The sequence below is a fragment of the Neoarius graeffei genome, chromosome 4, assembly GCF_027579695.1.
Source record: "Neoarius graeffei isolate fNeoGra1 chromosome 4, fNeoGra1.pri, whole genome shotgun sequence".
In the NCBI taxonomy this organism is placed as follows: domain Eukaryota; kingdom Metazoa; phylum Chordata; class Actinopteri; order Siluriformes; family Ariidae; genus Neoarius; species Neoarius graeffei.
In genome coordinates, this window is record NC_083572.1 from 88,855,787 (window position 1) to 88,873,203 (window position 17,417).

The 17,417-nt window shown below is 40.9% G+C and overlaps 1 protein-coding gene across 2 annotated transcripts in view; it reads left to right on the forward strand.

The window, feature by feature from the left end:
* Positions 1–5,445, forward strand: part of cyldl (cylindromatosis (turban tumor syndrome), like) — a 53,394-nt gene extending 47,949 nt beyond the window's left edge. For both annotated transcript variants that reach the window (XM_060919965.1, XM_060919966.1), the window contains 4 exons: positions 494–602; positions 2,097–2,215; positions 3,597–3,822; positions 3,972–5,445. In XM_060919965.1, coding sequence (XP_060775948.1) covers positions 494–602; positions 2,097–2,215; positions 3,597–3,822; positions 3,972–4,156 — 639 coding nt within the window. In that variant the 3' untranslated portion in view covers positions 4,157–5,445. The remainder of the gene's footprint in view (positions 1–493; positions 603–2,096; positions 2,216–3,596; positions 3,823–3,971) is intronic.
* Positions 5,446–17,417: the final 11,972 nt, after the last annotated feature.

Sequence of the window (17,417 nt, forward strand, 5' to 3'; positions counted from 1 at the left end):
CTGGTGGCTGAGTTGCGTATATTGTAGCTGATATCTGTGATGTATTCAAGGTTTTAGTTGAAATGCTTGTAAAAAAAGAATTACTAATGAACATGTAGCATCTTTTGACTTCAGTAAATGAGGAATGTATTTGCAGTTTACACTTTACAAAGGAACTCACACAGCTGACCACCTTCCACATTTACATTAGTATGGGAAGCCTAATGGTTAGAGAAGCAGCTTTAGGACCAAAAGGTCGCTAGTTTGATTCCCTGGACCAGCAGAAACGGCTGAAGTGCCCTTGAGCAAGGTACCTAACCCTGAACTGTTCCCCAGGGTGGTCTGGATATTTTGTATGTCACTCTGGATAAGAGTGTCTACTAAGTGCCATTTATTTTATGCTATGTTATGTTGTAACACTTTATTAATCCCAAGAGGAAATTAGCAGAATTACAGCATATTATATTTTTGCAGCCACCTCTCACCTTTTATTTGTATCTTTCTATGACTCCAGGTGCCTTCTTGCCTGATCCTGACAATGCCTCGCTCTGGGAAGCAGTTTAAAATGTTTCCAAAAATCATTCCCTCATTACAGCTAGATATCACTGCTCTTCTGTCCAACGGTAGGCCAATTATGCCTTCATTAAAATCCATCCCATTGTGATTGTGTAACTTAACTACAAAAAGTGTAACGCCGTCACCATTTGTATCTCTGTTTAGCACTCCAAATGTATCTGTATTCGGATCACTTGTTCATGTCCATATGGAAGCATAGACCTCCCTTATGTGTGACTTTGTTGTTGTATCCTCTGAGACACACTTCTAATTTTAACCAGATGGCTGGTGAACTTTTCCGACAAGCTTTCTAAAAAAAATTGTAATGCACCTCATATTGATCTCTGTATTTGTGTCTGGCGTACACCATATGGCCATGTAGACACCTCACCATCACACCCTTGTGGGTTTTTTTTTAAACATCCTGTTCCAGATTTAGTCCTGCTTTGTTGTTGAAATAACCGCCACTCTTCTGGGAAGGCTTTCCACTAGATTTTGGAACATGGCTGTAATGATTTTTGCTCATTTTACAGATGTTGGGTGAGGAGACCTAGGGTGCAGTTCCAATTCATCTCAAAGGTGTTCAGTGGGGTTGAGGTCAGGGCTCTATGCAGGCCACTCAAATTCTTCCACACCGATCTTGTCAAACCACGTCTTCATGAAGCTCAGTTTGCGCAGGAGTATTGTCATGCTGGAACTGGTTTGGGTCCTGTAGTTCAAATAAAGGGAAATTGTAATGATCCAGGATACAAAGGCATTTTATATATAGTGTGCTTCCAACTTCGTGGCAAAATTTTGGCGAAGAACCACATATGGGTGTGACGGTCAGGTGTCCACATACTTTGGCCATATACAGGTAGTCGTCGACTTGCGACTGCGTTTGGTTACGACTGACCGGTCGTAAACCGATCTGGTCGTAAGTCGGCCTATGTTAAATGAACGGAAGTATATTGTGATGTGTAATGATATATTGTAATCATCTTAAAGGCTTATTTTATTAACATTTTCTTATTTCATTACCTTGGCTCATTATTTGGTTTAAGTCAAACACTGCATACTATACTGCATACAGTACAATTCGTTTAATATGTGCAAAACAAAAAATATGAAATGCAGGTGTGAAAAATAGAAAACATTTTAGTTTGAAACGTACCAAAATACAAATGTAAAACATAGCAAAATACAAAACTTAGTCACCGCTGGCATCACTGGTGCTTGGCTGTGGGTTGTCTACGTCATCATCAGCTGTTGCAGCGCTCGGGCTGGCGGGAGCATTTGCTCGTTTCATAAACCAGGAGCTGGGGTGGAAACTGTTGTACGCGGCGAGAGGCTGGACGCTGGGCGCTGCGGGGAGCTGGGGCGGAAACTGTCGTACACTCAGCTGGGAAACACTTGCCAGTCATAACTAGACGGTCGTAAAGTCGATCGGTCGTAAGTTGCATAGGTCGTAAGTCGACGACTAGGCTACCTGTAGTATATTATGTGTTCATTCTGAACGATGTATCTATTCGTATTCAGTTACTTCACTACTTTTATATGCATGTACTGTATGTGTGTTTTAGGTCTTCAGCAGTGTGTGCTGTGTGGACAGTTGGCACATGTGGAGTGCAGCCAATGCTTCACAGATTCAGTTTTCAGCAATACAGGATTCAAGGTTTTCTGTAAAATGTGTTCAGCTCAGGTGGGTTTGTTTATACACCTAACAGTTATTCCACAAAATCAAGTCGTACATGAGCTGATAGCCGACGAGGCGCGTAGCACCAAGTCGCATCCTCGACGAGATTGAGTGGGATAACTGTTTTATTCTATCTACATTCACTGGATTTTGAGAAACGGAGCATTTTTATTTTTTTGCAAATTCAATAAATAAAAACTTTCTACAAAACGTCCGACAAAATAATTTCCGCTTCGAATGTAAACAAACCGGTGAAATGACAGTAGCAATTTGTGAAAAATGCTATAATACTTAGGAAAAAAAAAAAGATATGTTCTTACCATCAAATACTTTCATTCCATTTTTATTTTTAATTTTTTGGGTTTGTTTTCGAGTGGAGATTTTATTTCATCCTCGGTTGGTTCAGTAACACGCGCCATCGTTTTTCTTCTTCTTCAGGGATTTTTGGCGGCTGGCAAACTAATTTAAAGGTGCATTACTGCCACCAACTGGGCTGGAGTGTGGAACAGGCGATATTGGAGGGGAGACTATTTTAGCTATTTCTGTTTCTTTTAAATACTTGATAAAGTGATATATCCGACTTGATGCACTCCACCATTTTGTTAAGGTTAAGGGTTTTTTGTCATTTCAACTGTATACAGTTGGTACAGTACACAGTTAAAATGAAACTACGTTTCTCCAGGACCACGGTGCTACATTAAACATCACAGGACTACAATCTACAATACGACATAGAGTGCAATGAGTGCAAACATTTCAGGCAATAAACTACACAACAGACAGACAATAAACGACACAAACAACATAAGGTACAGAGTTGAGTGTGCATATTGAGGTAGTATATGAAAAGGGAATAAATAAACCTTGTTGTGAGAGAGACTTTGTAAAGCAATAGTGCATTATTGTCCACTGTGCAAAGACTGCAGTGTGAGTGGTGTGTTCAACAGTCCATGAGAATCAGTCCAGTCCTTCAGAGTTGGAGTCTGATGGCATGAGGAATTGAGGTAGTATATGAAAAAGGGAATAAATAAATGTAAACCGTGTGTGTGTGTGAGAGAGAGAGAGAGATTTTGTAAGCAATAGTGCATTATTGTCCACTGTGCAAAGATTTTGTTTTTCTCTCCTCACAGTATATGAGCTGATAGCCTAGCAGTAGAGTAGCCAGGGCACGCAATTGCTCATATCCAGTGAATGTGGATAGAATAATTTTTATTTATGCTGCACGAATATCCGTAATGTTGTTTTTGTTCCAATTTGTAATAATGTCTAGCAAAGATGTTACCTTTCAAATTTGTTCAGTTCAGTTCCTGGAGGCTAACGCTTCTTTTACAAAAATGCCTTCTAGATTGTGTTGGAAATTTTTGATCCCGTTGTATATCACACTCAGGTCCACTCTAACCCCAGCCGACAGTCTCACAAACCCACATCCCTGCACCTCCCTGAAGGATTTTCTCACTCGCACAGTCCTGATAGACTAGAACACACGCCCCCACGAGAAAAACTGGAGCTGTTTGCTGTACTGTGCATAGAGACCAGCCACTATGTTTCGTTTGTCAAACACGGACCAAAACCAACCGACTGGATCTTTTTTGATAGCATGGCTGACCGAGTGGGTGAGTGCAAAAATGATGAATGAAAAATGCATCATGGAATAACTGTATATTTTAGTTTTGCTTCAGTCTGAGCTTTTTATTTCTGTATGTTTTTGTTTGTACATTTGTGTGTACGTACAATTTTACTAATTTATACAACCGGTTCTTAGGTGAAACTAACGGCTACAATATTCCGGAGGTTAAAGCATGTCCAGAAGTGGCACGCTACCTCACTATGCCTCTAGCTGAGCTGGCTAAGCAGGTACCTCGTGAAATGGATGGTGTGGCAAAGAGACTCTTCTGTGATGGCTATATGTACCTGTACCGGAGCCCCAGCATGGCCCTGTATCGTTGATGCAATCATGTGATGCTCAAAACAAATGTCTACACATTGACCCACACATTTTGAACTCAAGTCTAACATGCCTATTAGTATAACTAATGATATTAATTCTGAAACCGAAACTTTCTATCCCACGTTTAAGTCTTTAGCGGTTTATTGGATTTGGGCTGCTTTTTGGCACTAATGGGAAATACAGTATTCTTATATACGGTAAATACAGTATACTTTGCATAGTGCCTTGAAATGACCATTGGATATAGTTAATGCAAAATATTACTGTTATCATCAAATGTGAATTCTTAGTGCCACCATTTTTATTCAGTTTCTAGGAAATGATGTCTGACCTTACAAAACTCATGAAATTTACTCTGAAAAGTGGAAGAGTGGTGATTTCTTTTACCAAGTCCAGTAATTCCAGAGTTGCATTTATTGCCTTATTTCTTCACAAGAGAGATGTGAGAAATGTAATGTCAATCATACAACATCCTGTTGAACCAAATACAGAAATCACTGCCAGACCTGTGCATATTGGGATCACCGAGACGAAACAAATATTATAAACCCATGAAATAGCCTGCTGTATACATTATATAATGGCACTACTGCCTTTACAAGTGAAAACAAAAAGTCAAGAATGAGCACAAATTACTATACATTTGCTGTTAAGTACAACAAAAAAGTTTTGCTGTGTAAACTAAATAAAAACAGAATGTGATGATTTGCAAATTATGGAAACCTTATATTTCAAAAGCCAGCATCTATGACGGTATGATGGTGCATTAGTGCACGTGACCTGGGTAGCTTGCACATCTGGGAAGGCATCATTAATGCTGAATGATGTATACATGTTTCAGAGCAATATACTGCCATCCAGATGACGTCTTTTTTTTCAGGGAAGGCTTTGTTTATTTCAGCAAGACAATGCCAAACTGTATTGTGCACATTTTACATCTGCATGGCACCATAGTAAAAAGAGTGCAGGTGCTAAACTGGCCTGCTTGCAGTCCAGCCCTGTCTCCTGTTGAAAATGTTTGGCGCATTATGAAAGAAGCACAAAATATGACAAAGGAGACCCCGAACTGTTGAGCAACTGAAATTGTATATCCGGCAAGAATGGGACAACATTTCTCTTTCAAAACTACAGCAATTGATCTCCTCAGTTCCCAAACGTTTACAGAGCATTGTTAAAAGTAGAGGTGATGCAACACAGTGGCAAACATGCCCCTGTCCCAGCTGTTTTTGAAATGTGACTGGCATTAAATTCAAAATGAGCATACAGTTGAGGTCAGAAGTTTACATACAGTGACATGAATGTCATCTTGGATATGAATGTCATGGCAATATTTGGGCTTTCAGTAATTTATTTGAACTGTTTTTTTCTGTGGCAGAATGATTGTACAGCATACATCTTTAATTTTAAAAAAATACTTGAATTTGGTGCACAAGTTTTAATTTTCTTTGGGTTTTCTGAAATCAACCAGGGTCAAAAATATACATACACCACACCCGGGCGCTCTAGTGTGGCTGCCCACTGCTCTGGGTGTGTGCGCGTGTTCACTGCTTCAGATGGGTTAAATGCACAGGATGAATCTCACTGTGCTTGAAGCATGCATGTGACAAATAAGGGCTTCCTTCTCCTAATATTTGGGTAAAATGTCTCTTGGCAAGATTCAAATAAATTACTGAAAGCCCAAATATTGCCATGACATTCATATCCAAGATGACATTCATGTCACTGTATGTAAACTTCTGACCACAATTGTATATTTAAAAAAAATTCTCAGTTTCAACATTTTGATATGTTGAAATATAGGATTTCTATGATTTTACAAATCATCACATTGTTTTTATTTAGTGTATATAGCATCCCAACCTTTTTGGAAATTATGGGATTTGATCATATAAAGGAAGCTTTTCTGTTTGTTTTTAGTGGCATTGTGCCCATTTTTTTATTTTATTTATTTTTTCTTTTGGGAAAGGGTTGTGAACCATGGAAAACATGTGTTGTGTGTCATGAACATGCACTTTAAATGTCTTTTTTTTTTTTTTTTAATATCTAATACAATCAGATGTTTCTCAGGGAAATTGCTATTTTTGGATCACTGGTTTAATAAACGTACTTTTAAAAGTGCTGTCGTAAAATGCTGCTTTTGAATTTTTTTTTAAGTGGGTTTCCTCCTGGGCGGCACGGTGGTGTAGTGGTTGGCACTGTTGCCTCACAGCAAGAAGGTCCTGGGTTCAAGCCCAGTGGCCGACGAGGGCCTTTCAGTGTGGAGCTTGCATGTTCTCCATGTGGGTTTCCTCCGGGTGCTCCGGTTTCCCCTCACAGTCCAAAGACATGCAAGTTAGGTTAATTGGTGGTTCTAAATTGATCATAGATGTGAATGGGTGTCTGGGTGTCAGCCCTGCGATGTGACTTGTCCAGGGTGTACCCCACCTCTCGCCCATAGTCAGCTGGGATAGGCTCCTGCGACCTTGTAGGACAGGATAAGTGGCTACAGATAATGGATGGATGGATTTCTTTCCATTTTCCAAAACATGCTGGTAGGCTACTCTAAATTGCCCCTAGGTATGAACAATAGTGTGAATATGTGCATGTGATGGATTGGCATCCAATCCTGGATGTATTCTCACCTTCTGTACAGTGTTTCTGGGATGGGCTTCGGGTCCCAAAAGACTGAGAGAAAGATAAATCTTGAAACCATTGGTACATTTGTTTGTATTCTTCTTTCTGAATCTTTCATACATATCTTCTCTTCCCTCTTCAAATCTGCACCATTTCTAAACAATTATCTACTACCCCGATTCCAAAAAAGTTGGGACAAAGTACAAATTGTAAATAAAAACGGAATGCAATAATTTACAAATCTCAAAAACTGACATTGTATTCACAATAGAGCATAGACAACATATCAAATGTCGAAAGTGAGACAGTTTGAAATTTCATGCCAAATATTGGCTCATTTGAAATTTCATGACAGCAACACATCTCAAAAAAGTTGGGACAGGGGCAATAAGAGGCTGGAAAAGTTAAAGGTACAAAAAAGGAACAGCTGGAGGACCAAATTGCAACTCATTAGGTCAATTGGCAACAGATAGTTTTCACTGATGTCACGGCATTCCGGGGAACGTCCCCCAGCTGCCATCTTGGAGGGCAAACAAAACGGACCATCGCCACTACTGGCTACATTATCTCGGTCGAATTTATGAAGTTATATAGTCAGTTTCCTAAAATAAAGATCAATGTCGGCAAAATCAAGCAAACAGAAGTATATAGATACACATCTCACGGTATGCAGCCAAACTGGCCTTGATTGGGGGAATTGACCCCTACAAAGTGGACAAAGATGCATTTTCAAGTGTCTATGCAGGGCTGCCAAAGCCTGAAACTGCCAAAGCCTGCTCCAAAGCCTGAAACTGACTTCATCAAACTTTAAAGGCTGTCTGATATATATACAACTTTATATATTCACAGCGCGCCTTTTGGCGGATGCTGCCTGAATCGCGCAGATCCGATTTTTTTTTTTTGGGGGGGGGCGTTGGAGTGTCCGATTTATAATTTCAAAGTAAATTCTGTATTAAAATTACTAAATAAGCAAATCCGTTACAGTCCATGAAACAGGAAGTATAAGGATGAGAAAAAAAGCAGTTTAAATCGGGAAGCTGCGCACGTTTGCGCAGTCCTGCACACCGCTCAGGACTACAGAATAGACCTAAAATGTTTTTCAAAAATGACCCTTGCGTGAGTGAAGTGACAAGTTTCAAATAGAAACGTGACAAACGAGCGATATTAAGTGTACATTACAATGTAAACGTACACTCAGCGGTTCCAGTTAGGCATTCTCCAGAGATTGTTCACATGATGTTTTGGTTTCCAAAAACAAACTTAAACACAATTGATTGTTTATTTAAACAACTTACCACTTATAAAATGATCGGAGCAGACTTTGCTGTGTTTGGAAGGCTGATAATCCTTGCGGTTGATTCTCGCAAGTCATAGATTTCTCCTTTGTATGCTGAGTTTCTTTGTTTGCTTGCCTTCGTGCTCCCGTACAGTGGGAATTCCATAAAAGCTCCGCTTGACTTCATCATCTGACCTATTACGACAGCCGTGAATACAAGTTTGCACCATTGCTAGCTTTAAATAAATGTAAATAATATATAAATGAATGTAACTCGCACGCTACAATGTGTGCTCAGTGACCCGTACGGTAAACTAGCCCTCCAAGATGGCCGCCAAAAGGGACTCCCCGACTCTGTGACGTCATGTGAAAACTATCAATAGGTCATTAACATGACTGGGTATAAAAAGAGCATGTTGGAGTGGCAGCGGCTCTCAGAAGTAAAGATGGGAAGAGGATCACCAATCCCCCTAATTCTGCGCCGACAAATAGTGGAGCAATATCAGAAAGGAGTTCGACAGTGTAAAATTGCAAAGAGTTTGAACATATCATCTACAGTGCATAATATCATCAAAAGATTCAGAGAATCTGGAAGAATCTCTGTGCGTAAGGGTCAAGGCCGGAAAACCATACTGGGTGCCCGTGATCTTCGGGCCCTTAGATGCCACTGCATCACATACAGGCATGCTTCTGTATTGGAAATCACAAAATAGGCTCAGGAATATTTCCAGAGAACATTATCTGTGAACACAATTCACCGTGCCATCCGCCGTTGCCAGCTAAAACTCTATAGTTCAAAGAAGAAGCCGTATCTAAACATGATCCAGAAGCGCAGACATCTTCTCTGGGCCAAGGCTCATTTAAAATGGACTGTGGCAAAGTGGAAAACTGTTCTGTGGTCAGACGAATCAAAATTTGAAGTTCTTTATGGAAATCAGGGACGCCGTGTCATTCGGACTAAAGAGGAGAAGGACGACCCAAGTTGTTATCAGCGCTCAGTTCAGAAGCCTGCATCTCTGATGGTATGGGGTTGCATTAGTGCATGTGGCATGGGCAGCTTACACATCTGGAAAGACACCATCAATGCTGAAAGGTATATCCAGGTTCTAGAGCAACAGCTCCCATCCAGACGACGTCTCTTTCAGGGAAGACCTTGCATTTTCCAACATGACAATCCCAAACCACATACTGCATCAATTACAGCATCAAGGCTGCATAGAAGAAGGGTCCGGGTACTGAACTGGCCAGCCTGCAGTCCAGATCTTTCACCCATAGAAAACATTTGCCGCATCATAAAATGGAAGATACGACAAAAAAGACCTAAGACAGTTGAGCAACTAGAATCCTACATTAGACAAGAATGGGTTAACATTCCTATCCCTAAACTTGAGCAACTTGTCTCCTCAGTCCCCAGACGTTTACAGACTGTTGTAAAGAGAAAAGGGGATGTCTCGCAGTGGTAAACATGGCCTTGTCCCAACTTTTTTGAGATGTGTTGTTGTCATGAAATTTAAAATCACCTAATTTTTCTCTTTAAATGATACATTTTCTCAGTTTAAACATTCGATATGTCATCTATGTTCTATTCTGAATAAAATATGGAATTTTGAAACTTCCACATCATTGCATTCTGTTTTTATTTACAATTTGTACTTTGTCCCAACTTTTTTGGAATCAGGGTTGTAAATGTATTATGAGAAATTGGAGGGGAAATAAATAATGAACAGAAAACTAAAATGATGACGATTTGGAAGGACCCGCTAAAAGTAGTAATACAACTGCCAAACTCTAATATCTAATATATAGTAAATACAACTGTCCATCTGAAGTACTACACTCCAATGTTTATGCACTTTCATAACTGAGATATGTTCCTTCCTGACTTGAGGTTTAACTGTCCCTGATATGCCTGTCCATTTTAAGATAAACAGAATGTCTCCCACACAAGGACAATGTTGTTTCACAGGACAATCTTTAAAAAGCTATCAGAAACACGTTAGATATGACTCGATATTACTATAACTAGGGATTAAACCAAAGAAAAGAATTTTCCAAGATGTCATGAAACATTTCCAGAAATTATATATTAAAACAGACAGTCCTGATATCAGTGAATTGTTTAATATATTATTCCAAAAGAGTGCTCCGTCTCTCACTTGAAGCCAGGATAAAAACGCAGAGGTCTCGTTTTCTGACCATAATAGACCACAGAGCGTCCTGTGCTGCATCATAGACAGACGTGAACGACTGACATCATAAACTCCAGTATCAGCTAAACATGACTTTAAAGTGCAACTGAGTAGGACCTTAAGTCAATACATTTTTGACCTCCTAATCCAAATCTCTATCATTTCTCTGAGACAGAAATGATATTGAATAGAAAGAAAAGGAGACTTTCTTGCTTAGGCTTCCAGTGTCTCAGGTTTTCATCCTGAGTTTAAAAAAAAAATCCCAGTAATCTAGACTACATGAGTTTAGCCCTGATTTCCTTGTCGCAGAGTAATTCTGCTGAACTGCAACAACAAGGACGGTGACAAATTGTGTTTTGAATCTCATCTCATCTCATTATCTCTAGCCGCTTTATCCTGTTCTACAGGGTCGCAGGCAATCTGGAGCCTATCCCAGCTGACTATGGGCGAAAGGCGAGGTACACCCTGGACAAGTCGCCAGGTCATCACAGGGCTGACACATGACACAGACAACCATTCACACTCACATTCACACCTACGCTCAATTTAGAGTCACCAGTTAACCTAACCTGCATGTCTTTGGACTGTGGGGGAAACCGGAGCACCCGGAGGAAACCCACGCAGACACGGGAAGAACATGCAAACTCCGCACAGAAAGGCCCTCGCCGGCCACGGGGCTCGAACCCGGACCTTCTTGCTGTGAGGCGACAGCGCTAACCACTACACCACCGTGCCACCCGTGTTTTGAATATTATTTGAAATATTTAAATAAATGTTCATAAAATAAATCCATACTGAGGGGGTCTGTGGAGCTTATTTTACAGTTATAGGGGTCTCCAGCTACAAAAAGGTTGAAAATGATTGCTCTAGACCTGACAGTCGTTCTAGAGTATATGTTTGTCAGTACTGTACTCCAGTGGGCATGAAGCCCAAAAGGTAACTGCATGGTCTAGGCAAAAAACTGACCATCAGTTTTTTAGGTTCCATTCATCCAAGAGTTTAATTACTTTAATGATTTCATAAATCTAAATAAATTAATGACGTGTGGTTTTATTCTTAGCAACTGAATTGAGCCGACCATTAATGTGTTGATGAAGATGTACTTGACCTCAATGAAAAGCTTTTTCCCCACAAAGTTTTTCCATTCAGGTCAATGAACTTTGAGTCAGTTCGACAACATGGTAACCACAGCAACCGAGCGCACACACCATTGGGAGAGTTTCATAGAATTTTGAGTTTGACCTCAAATATAAAAGCATTAAATCAATTTTGTAGATGTTTTTACATTACAGGCATTTAGCAGACACTCTTATCCAGAGCAGCATACCCAGAACAGTTGGGGGTGAGGTGCCTTGCTCCAGGGCACTTCAGCTATTCCTGCTGGACCAGGGAATTGAGCCAGTAACCTTTTGGTCCCAAAGCTGCTTCTCAAACCATTAGGCCATGATGTCTCTGTTTTTATAGCATTCAAGATGAATGCTAACGCCACCACTCATCCATCCATCCATTATGGGGGAAACCAGAGCACCTGGAGGAAACCCATCCGGACACATGCAAACTCCACACAGAAAGGCCTTTGCCAGCTGCTGGGCTTGAACCCAGGACCTTCTTGCTGTGAGGTGACAGTGCTAACCACTACACTACCGTGCCACCCACCACCACTCAGTGACTTCCATATACGGTGATATCAGTGAAAATCCTCAAGCAAGAGATGATGTGATTGGTCACACAGTCTAGATACCATAAACGATGATAATGCAGTGCAATTAACAGTTATTCCATGAAATCGAGTCTGAGCTGATAGCTGACGAGGCACGTAGCACCGAGTTGGCTATAAGCCATGTATGATGAAATTGAGTGGAATAACTGTTTTATTCTATCCACATTCACTGGATTTTGAGAAACAGCATTTTTATTTTTATTTTTTTGCAAATTCAATAAATAAAAACTTTATACAAAACGTCCGACAAAATCATTTCTGCTTAGAATGTAAACAAACTGGTGGAATGACGGTAACAATTTGTGAAAATGCTATAATAATAATAATTCTTGCAAAATAAAAAAATATACGTTCTTACCATCAAATACTTTCATTCCATAGTTTGTTGCTTTTTTTTTAATTTTTGCGGTTTTGTTTTCAAGTAGAGCTTTATTTCATCCTTGTTTGGTTCAGCAACACACTCTGCCATTTTGTTTTCCTCTACTCATGGTATACGAACTGATAGCCTTGTATTAGAGTAGCCAATCAGAGTGCACGATTGCTTATATCCAGTGAATGTGGATAGAATCATTTTGAATATACTACGGCTTGTGTTTGTAAAATAACAGGAAACTCTAACACTAGCGAATATTAAAGTTGCATAAAGCCTATTTAGGGGTGCGTACACACCATTTCAGAAATGTAGTAGGTGCGTAAACACTACCACTTCCATGTTGCTGAACTGACCCGGAAGTACATTGACCTAAATAAAAAACTGTCAGAGATCTTGCATAACTGTCATATGTCTGTGATGATTCTCAATCATCCAGGTCATAGTAAACTGTGGGTGGTAGAAATGGGCAACTGGACTTGCTTGAAGATTCTTGAAAACGTTTCACCTCTCGTCCAAAAGGCTTCCTCAGTTCTGTCTGACTAATAGGGAGTATCAGATATTTATCCTCTCCTGGATCAGAATCAGAATCAGAATTCTGATGACCAGCTCATCTAAGGTGTCATTGAGGCATCATGTTGGTGTGGGTCACTGGAGGCTGGGTGTGAACGGCGAGTCATTAGGGTGATCAAAGGATTGTCCATTAGGGTGATCAATGGCAATCTGACTCTCTCTGTCCTCCTGTGAGTCACTGAAAACAGCTGGGTCCTGGAGTACACCCAGCCATCAGGGAAGAGTGTCCAATACCGCCTTGTAGATGGTTGACAAATGATGTCTTAGACCACCACCTCTGTTCAGTGATGGCTGTTCCAGGTTGACAAAAATGGCTTCTTTAACTCCTCGCTCATACCAACGATCCTCTCTGGCTAAAATGCGTACATTACAACCCTGAAATGAGTGTCCTTTGTTGTTAAGATGAATGTAGACAGCCGAGTCCTGGCCTGAGGAGCTGGCTCTCCTGTGTTGGGCCAAGTGCCTGTATAGCGGTTGTTTGGTCTCAACAATATATGAATCCACTTTTGCAGGAGTTGCTCCCAGCCATTGGTTTAGATACGTGGATGATACCTGGGTTAAAATCAAAATCCAGGAGGTGGAAGCTTTCTCGAAACACATCAATGCAGTGGATAGCAACATCAACTTCACTCGGGAGGATGTCAGGGGGATAATCTAGCCTTCTTGGATTGTGATGTACACATTAGACAAGACAGAAGCCTTAGTATCGAGGTCTACCGGAAACCCCCACACACAGACCAGTACCTACTTTTCGACTCTCACCACCCACTGGAACATAAATTGGGGGTCATTAGGACCTTGCAACACAGGGCTCAGAACATTCCTACAACATTAGAGGGAAAAGAGAAGGAGCAGAATCATATCAAGAAAGCACTTCAGAATTGCGGTTATTCCAACTGGGCTTTCCTAAAGAGCATAAAAAGGAACATAACTGACAAGGATGATAACAGGAACAAATGCAAGAACAGTGTCATTCCCTACATTTCTGGTCTATCTGAGAAACTCAGGAAGATCTTCTACAAACACAACATTCCGGTACATTTCAGACCCAGTAACACCCTGAAGCAGAAACTGGTCCACCCTAAGGACAGAATACCCAGACACAAACAGGACAACGTAGTGTATGCAATTCAGTGCAGTGAGAATTGCACGGATTCGTATATTGGTGAGACCAAACAACCGCTATACAGGTGCTTGGCCCAACACAGGAGAGCCAGCTCCTCAGGCCAGGACTCGGCTGTCTACATTCATCTTAACAACAAAGGACACTCATTTCAGGATTGTAATGTACGCATTTTAGCCAGAGAGGATCGTTGGTATGAGCGAGGAGTTAAAGAAGCCATTTTTGTCAACCTGGAACAGCCATCACTGAACAGAGGTGGTGGTCTAAGACATCATTTGTCAACCATCTACAAGGCGGTATTGGACACTCTTCCCAGACGGCTGGGTGTACGCCAGGACCCAGCTGTTTTCAGTGACTCACAGGAGGACAGAGAGAGTCAGATTGCCATTGATCACCCTAACGGACAATCCTTTGATCACCCTAATGACTCGCCGTTCACACCCAGCCTCCAGTGACCCACACCAACATGATGCCTCAATGACACCTTAGATGAGCTGGTCATCAGAATTCTGATCCTGATTCTGATCCAGGAGAGGATAAATATCTGATACTCCCTATTAGTCAGACAGAACTGAGGAAGCCTTTTGGACGAGAGGTGAAACGTTTTCAGGAATCTTCAAGCAAGTCCAGTTGCCCATTTCTACCACCCACAGCATAACTGTCATAGTATTTTATTTTCAGATTGGCCTCAAATACAAATATATTAATTCAGTGCTTAGCAGTAGACACAGTTTTCATATCGGTGAGAGAAATCCGAAGAGAACACTTAGCACAAGGGGACACACTGATTGCCAGTTTGCATAACTGACCTGGAAGGGCATTGTCCAAAATGATGAGGGGGGAAAAAAACTTTGCAAGATCTTTTTTTTCCCCTCCATGTCTGTTCAATCCATACAATCCATTTTACTCAAATATTGTTTTTCATTAACTTTGTAAATATTGTCTATATTGCTTCTTACTACTCAGCATTTTAGCCAACACTTGTTTTTAAATGTGCAATATAGCAACAATTCATGTGTTTCTGAGTAAGTGCTTTGGGATGCAGTCTTGAATAGTCCTTAAAATTGGAATGACTTACCACGAACACCAGTCAGATTTATCCACATGGGCATGGTTGCAGTGGATCCAGTGCCTATTCTAACGCTGGGCATGGAATGCCAGTCCACTGCATACACACCTAGGAGCAATTCAATGATGCAGTCCACTTTCCAACATGTTTTTGGGAAGTCAGAGGAAACCAGAGAACATGAAGGAAACCCGTGTGTGTACAATGAGAAACTCCACACAGATAGTAACCCAAGTGCAGGATCGAACTGGGGACCCTGGTGGTGTGATGTGGCAACACTACCAGCTGTGCCACCATGTCATGCAGCTTCTAACTCCCAAACAAGTCACATACACTCATAAGCAATAGCCCATCCTTTTCAACACCAAGATGCATATTGTATTGTCTTAGCAAAAACAGAATTGTAGAAATAGAGAATACAGAAGTAAGAAGACTTTCAGTAGTCACTGAACTTCAGAAGAAGAAAGGCAGAAGAGAGGGAAATTAGACAATTTTCTTGTCCTAAAGTAAAACTTACACTGGATGTTGGCACAGAAGTGAGTTATCTGACAGTGGAATGTGGAGATGTCTTTCTTTCTTTCTTTTTCTTTTTTACAGGAAACCATTAAAACTCCTTTCGGCCACTAACAAATGCTGTAATATCTTTTTTTGACCTTAGATCTTAGTTATTACAGCTATGTGCTACATTAAGCTATGAGAGCAGGCCGGAGTCTACTAAGATGATCAAAGAATCTGGGAGACAAATCTGACATCAAACACACCGTGGTAAAACTAGGGGAGAATAACAACATGAGGCACATTAGTGGGTACATCCATTAAACGTGAGTGTACTCTCGAAAGTCCCCTTCGAGGTCCCTTCATCAATACTGCATCAATACTGTTTATTCACTTGAATACTGATATATGGGCTGGACTGAGGCAGTGGGTAGTGTTTCTGCTTCACAGCTCCAGGTTCCCTGGGTCGATCTTGGCTACTCTAAACTGTCCCTCAATGCGAATGAGTGTGTGAATGTGTGTGTGCATGGGAGCTTGTGATGGACCAGTCTCCCATCTGTGGTGTATTCTCACCTTGCACCCAGTGTTCCCAGAAGAGACTCCAGGTCCCCCAAGACCCTAATGTGGATAACGCAGAAGAATGAAAGAATATTGTTGTGTGATCACAAAAACAATCAATACAACTTTGGTGACTGTGGAGTCAAATTAGTTTCACTGCTAAAATATAAAGCTACAAGTCCTAGTGATGTAATTTTCCATTTATTCTTCTGATCATCAAGAATCACTGTTCGTGAAACACATTAAAGTAAATACCCCAGTGATCTGCAGGAAGTAACTCTAAATTTCACCATTTCTTATCTGGCATTACAACCCCAGTTCCAAAAAAGTTGGGACGCTGTGTAAACTGTAAATAAAAACAGAATGTGATCATTTCCAAATCATGGAAGCCCTATATTTCATTGAAAGTAGTACAAAGACAACATATCAGATGTTGAAACTGAGAAATTGTATTGTTTTTTGAAAAAATATATGCTCATTTTGAATTTGATGTCAGCAACACATTTAAAAAAAAGTTGGGACAGGAGCATGTTTACCACTGTGTTGCATCACCTCTATTTTTAACAACACTCTGTAAACATTTGGGAACTGAGGAGACCAATTGCTGTAGTTTTGAAAGAGAAATGTTGTCCCATTCTTGCCTGATATACAATTTCAGTTGCTCAACAGTACGGGGTCTCCTTTGTTGTATTTTGCACTTCATAACATGCCAAATGTTTTAAATAGGAGACAGGTCTGGACTGCAGGCAGGCCAGTTTAGCACCCGGAGTCTTTAACGACAGAGCCATGCAGTTTTAATATGTGCAGAAAGCAGTTTGACATTGTCTTGCTGAAAGAAGGAAGGCCTTCTCTGAAAAATATTTTGTCTGGATGGCAACATATTATGGAGCCGTAGAGGGGACATGGTGAATAAAAAAATAACAAAGCATGGGAACGAATTATAAGGCGCGTGCACGAGTTTTAACCCGTGCGCACGCTTTGCGTTAAGGCGTGCGCTCGGGTAGTTAAAAGTGAGGGGACGAGTTACAAATCGTTCCCTCGCTTTCATTAAGGCGTGCGCACGAGATATTAATACGTGCACTCGAGTTATAAAGGCGTGCGCACGGGTTTTTAAAAGGTGAGGGAACGTCTTAAAACGCGTTCCCTCGGTTTATATCCAAGGCATGGGAGTGCGTTAGAACACGTTCCCTCACTTTCCATGGTGTGGAACTGGGAATGACATGCGCAATGCAAACGTGCGCAACGAAACCTGCAGAAGGAAGGAGCACATCCACCAC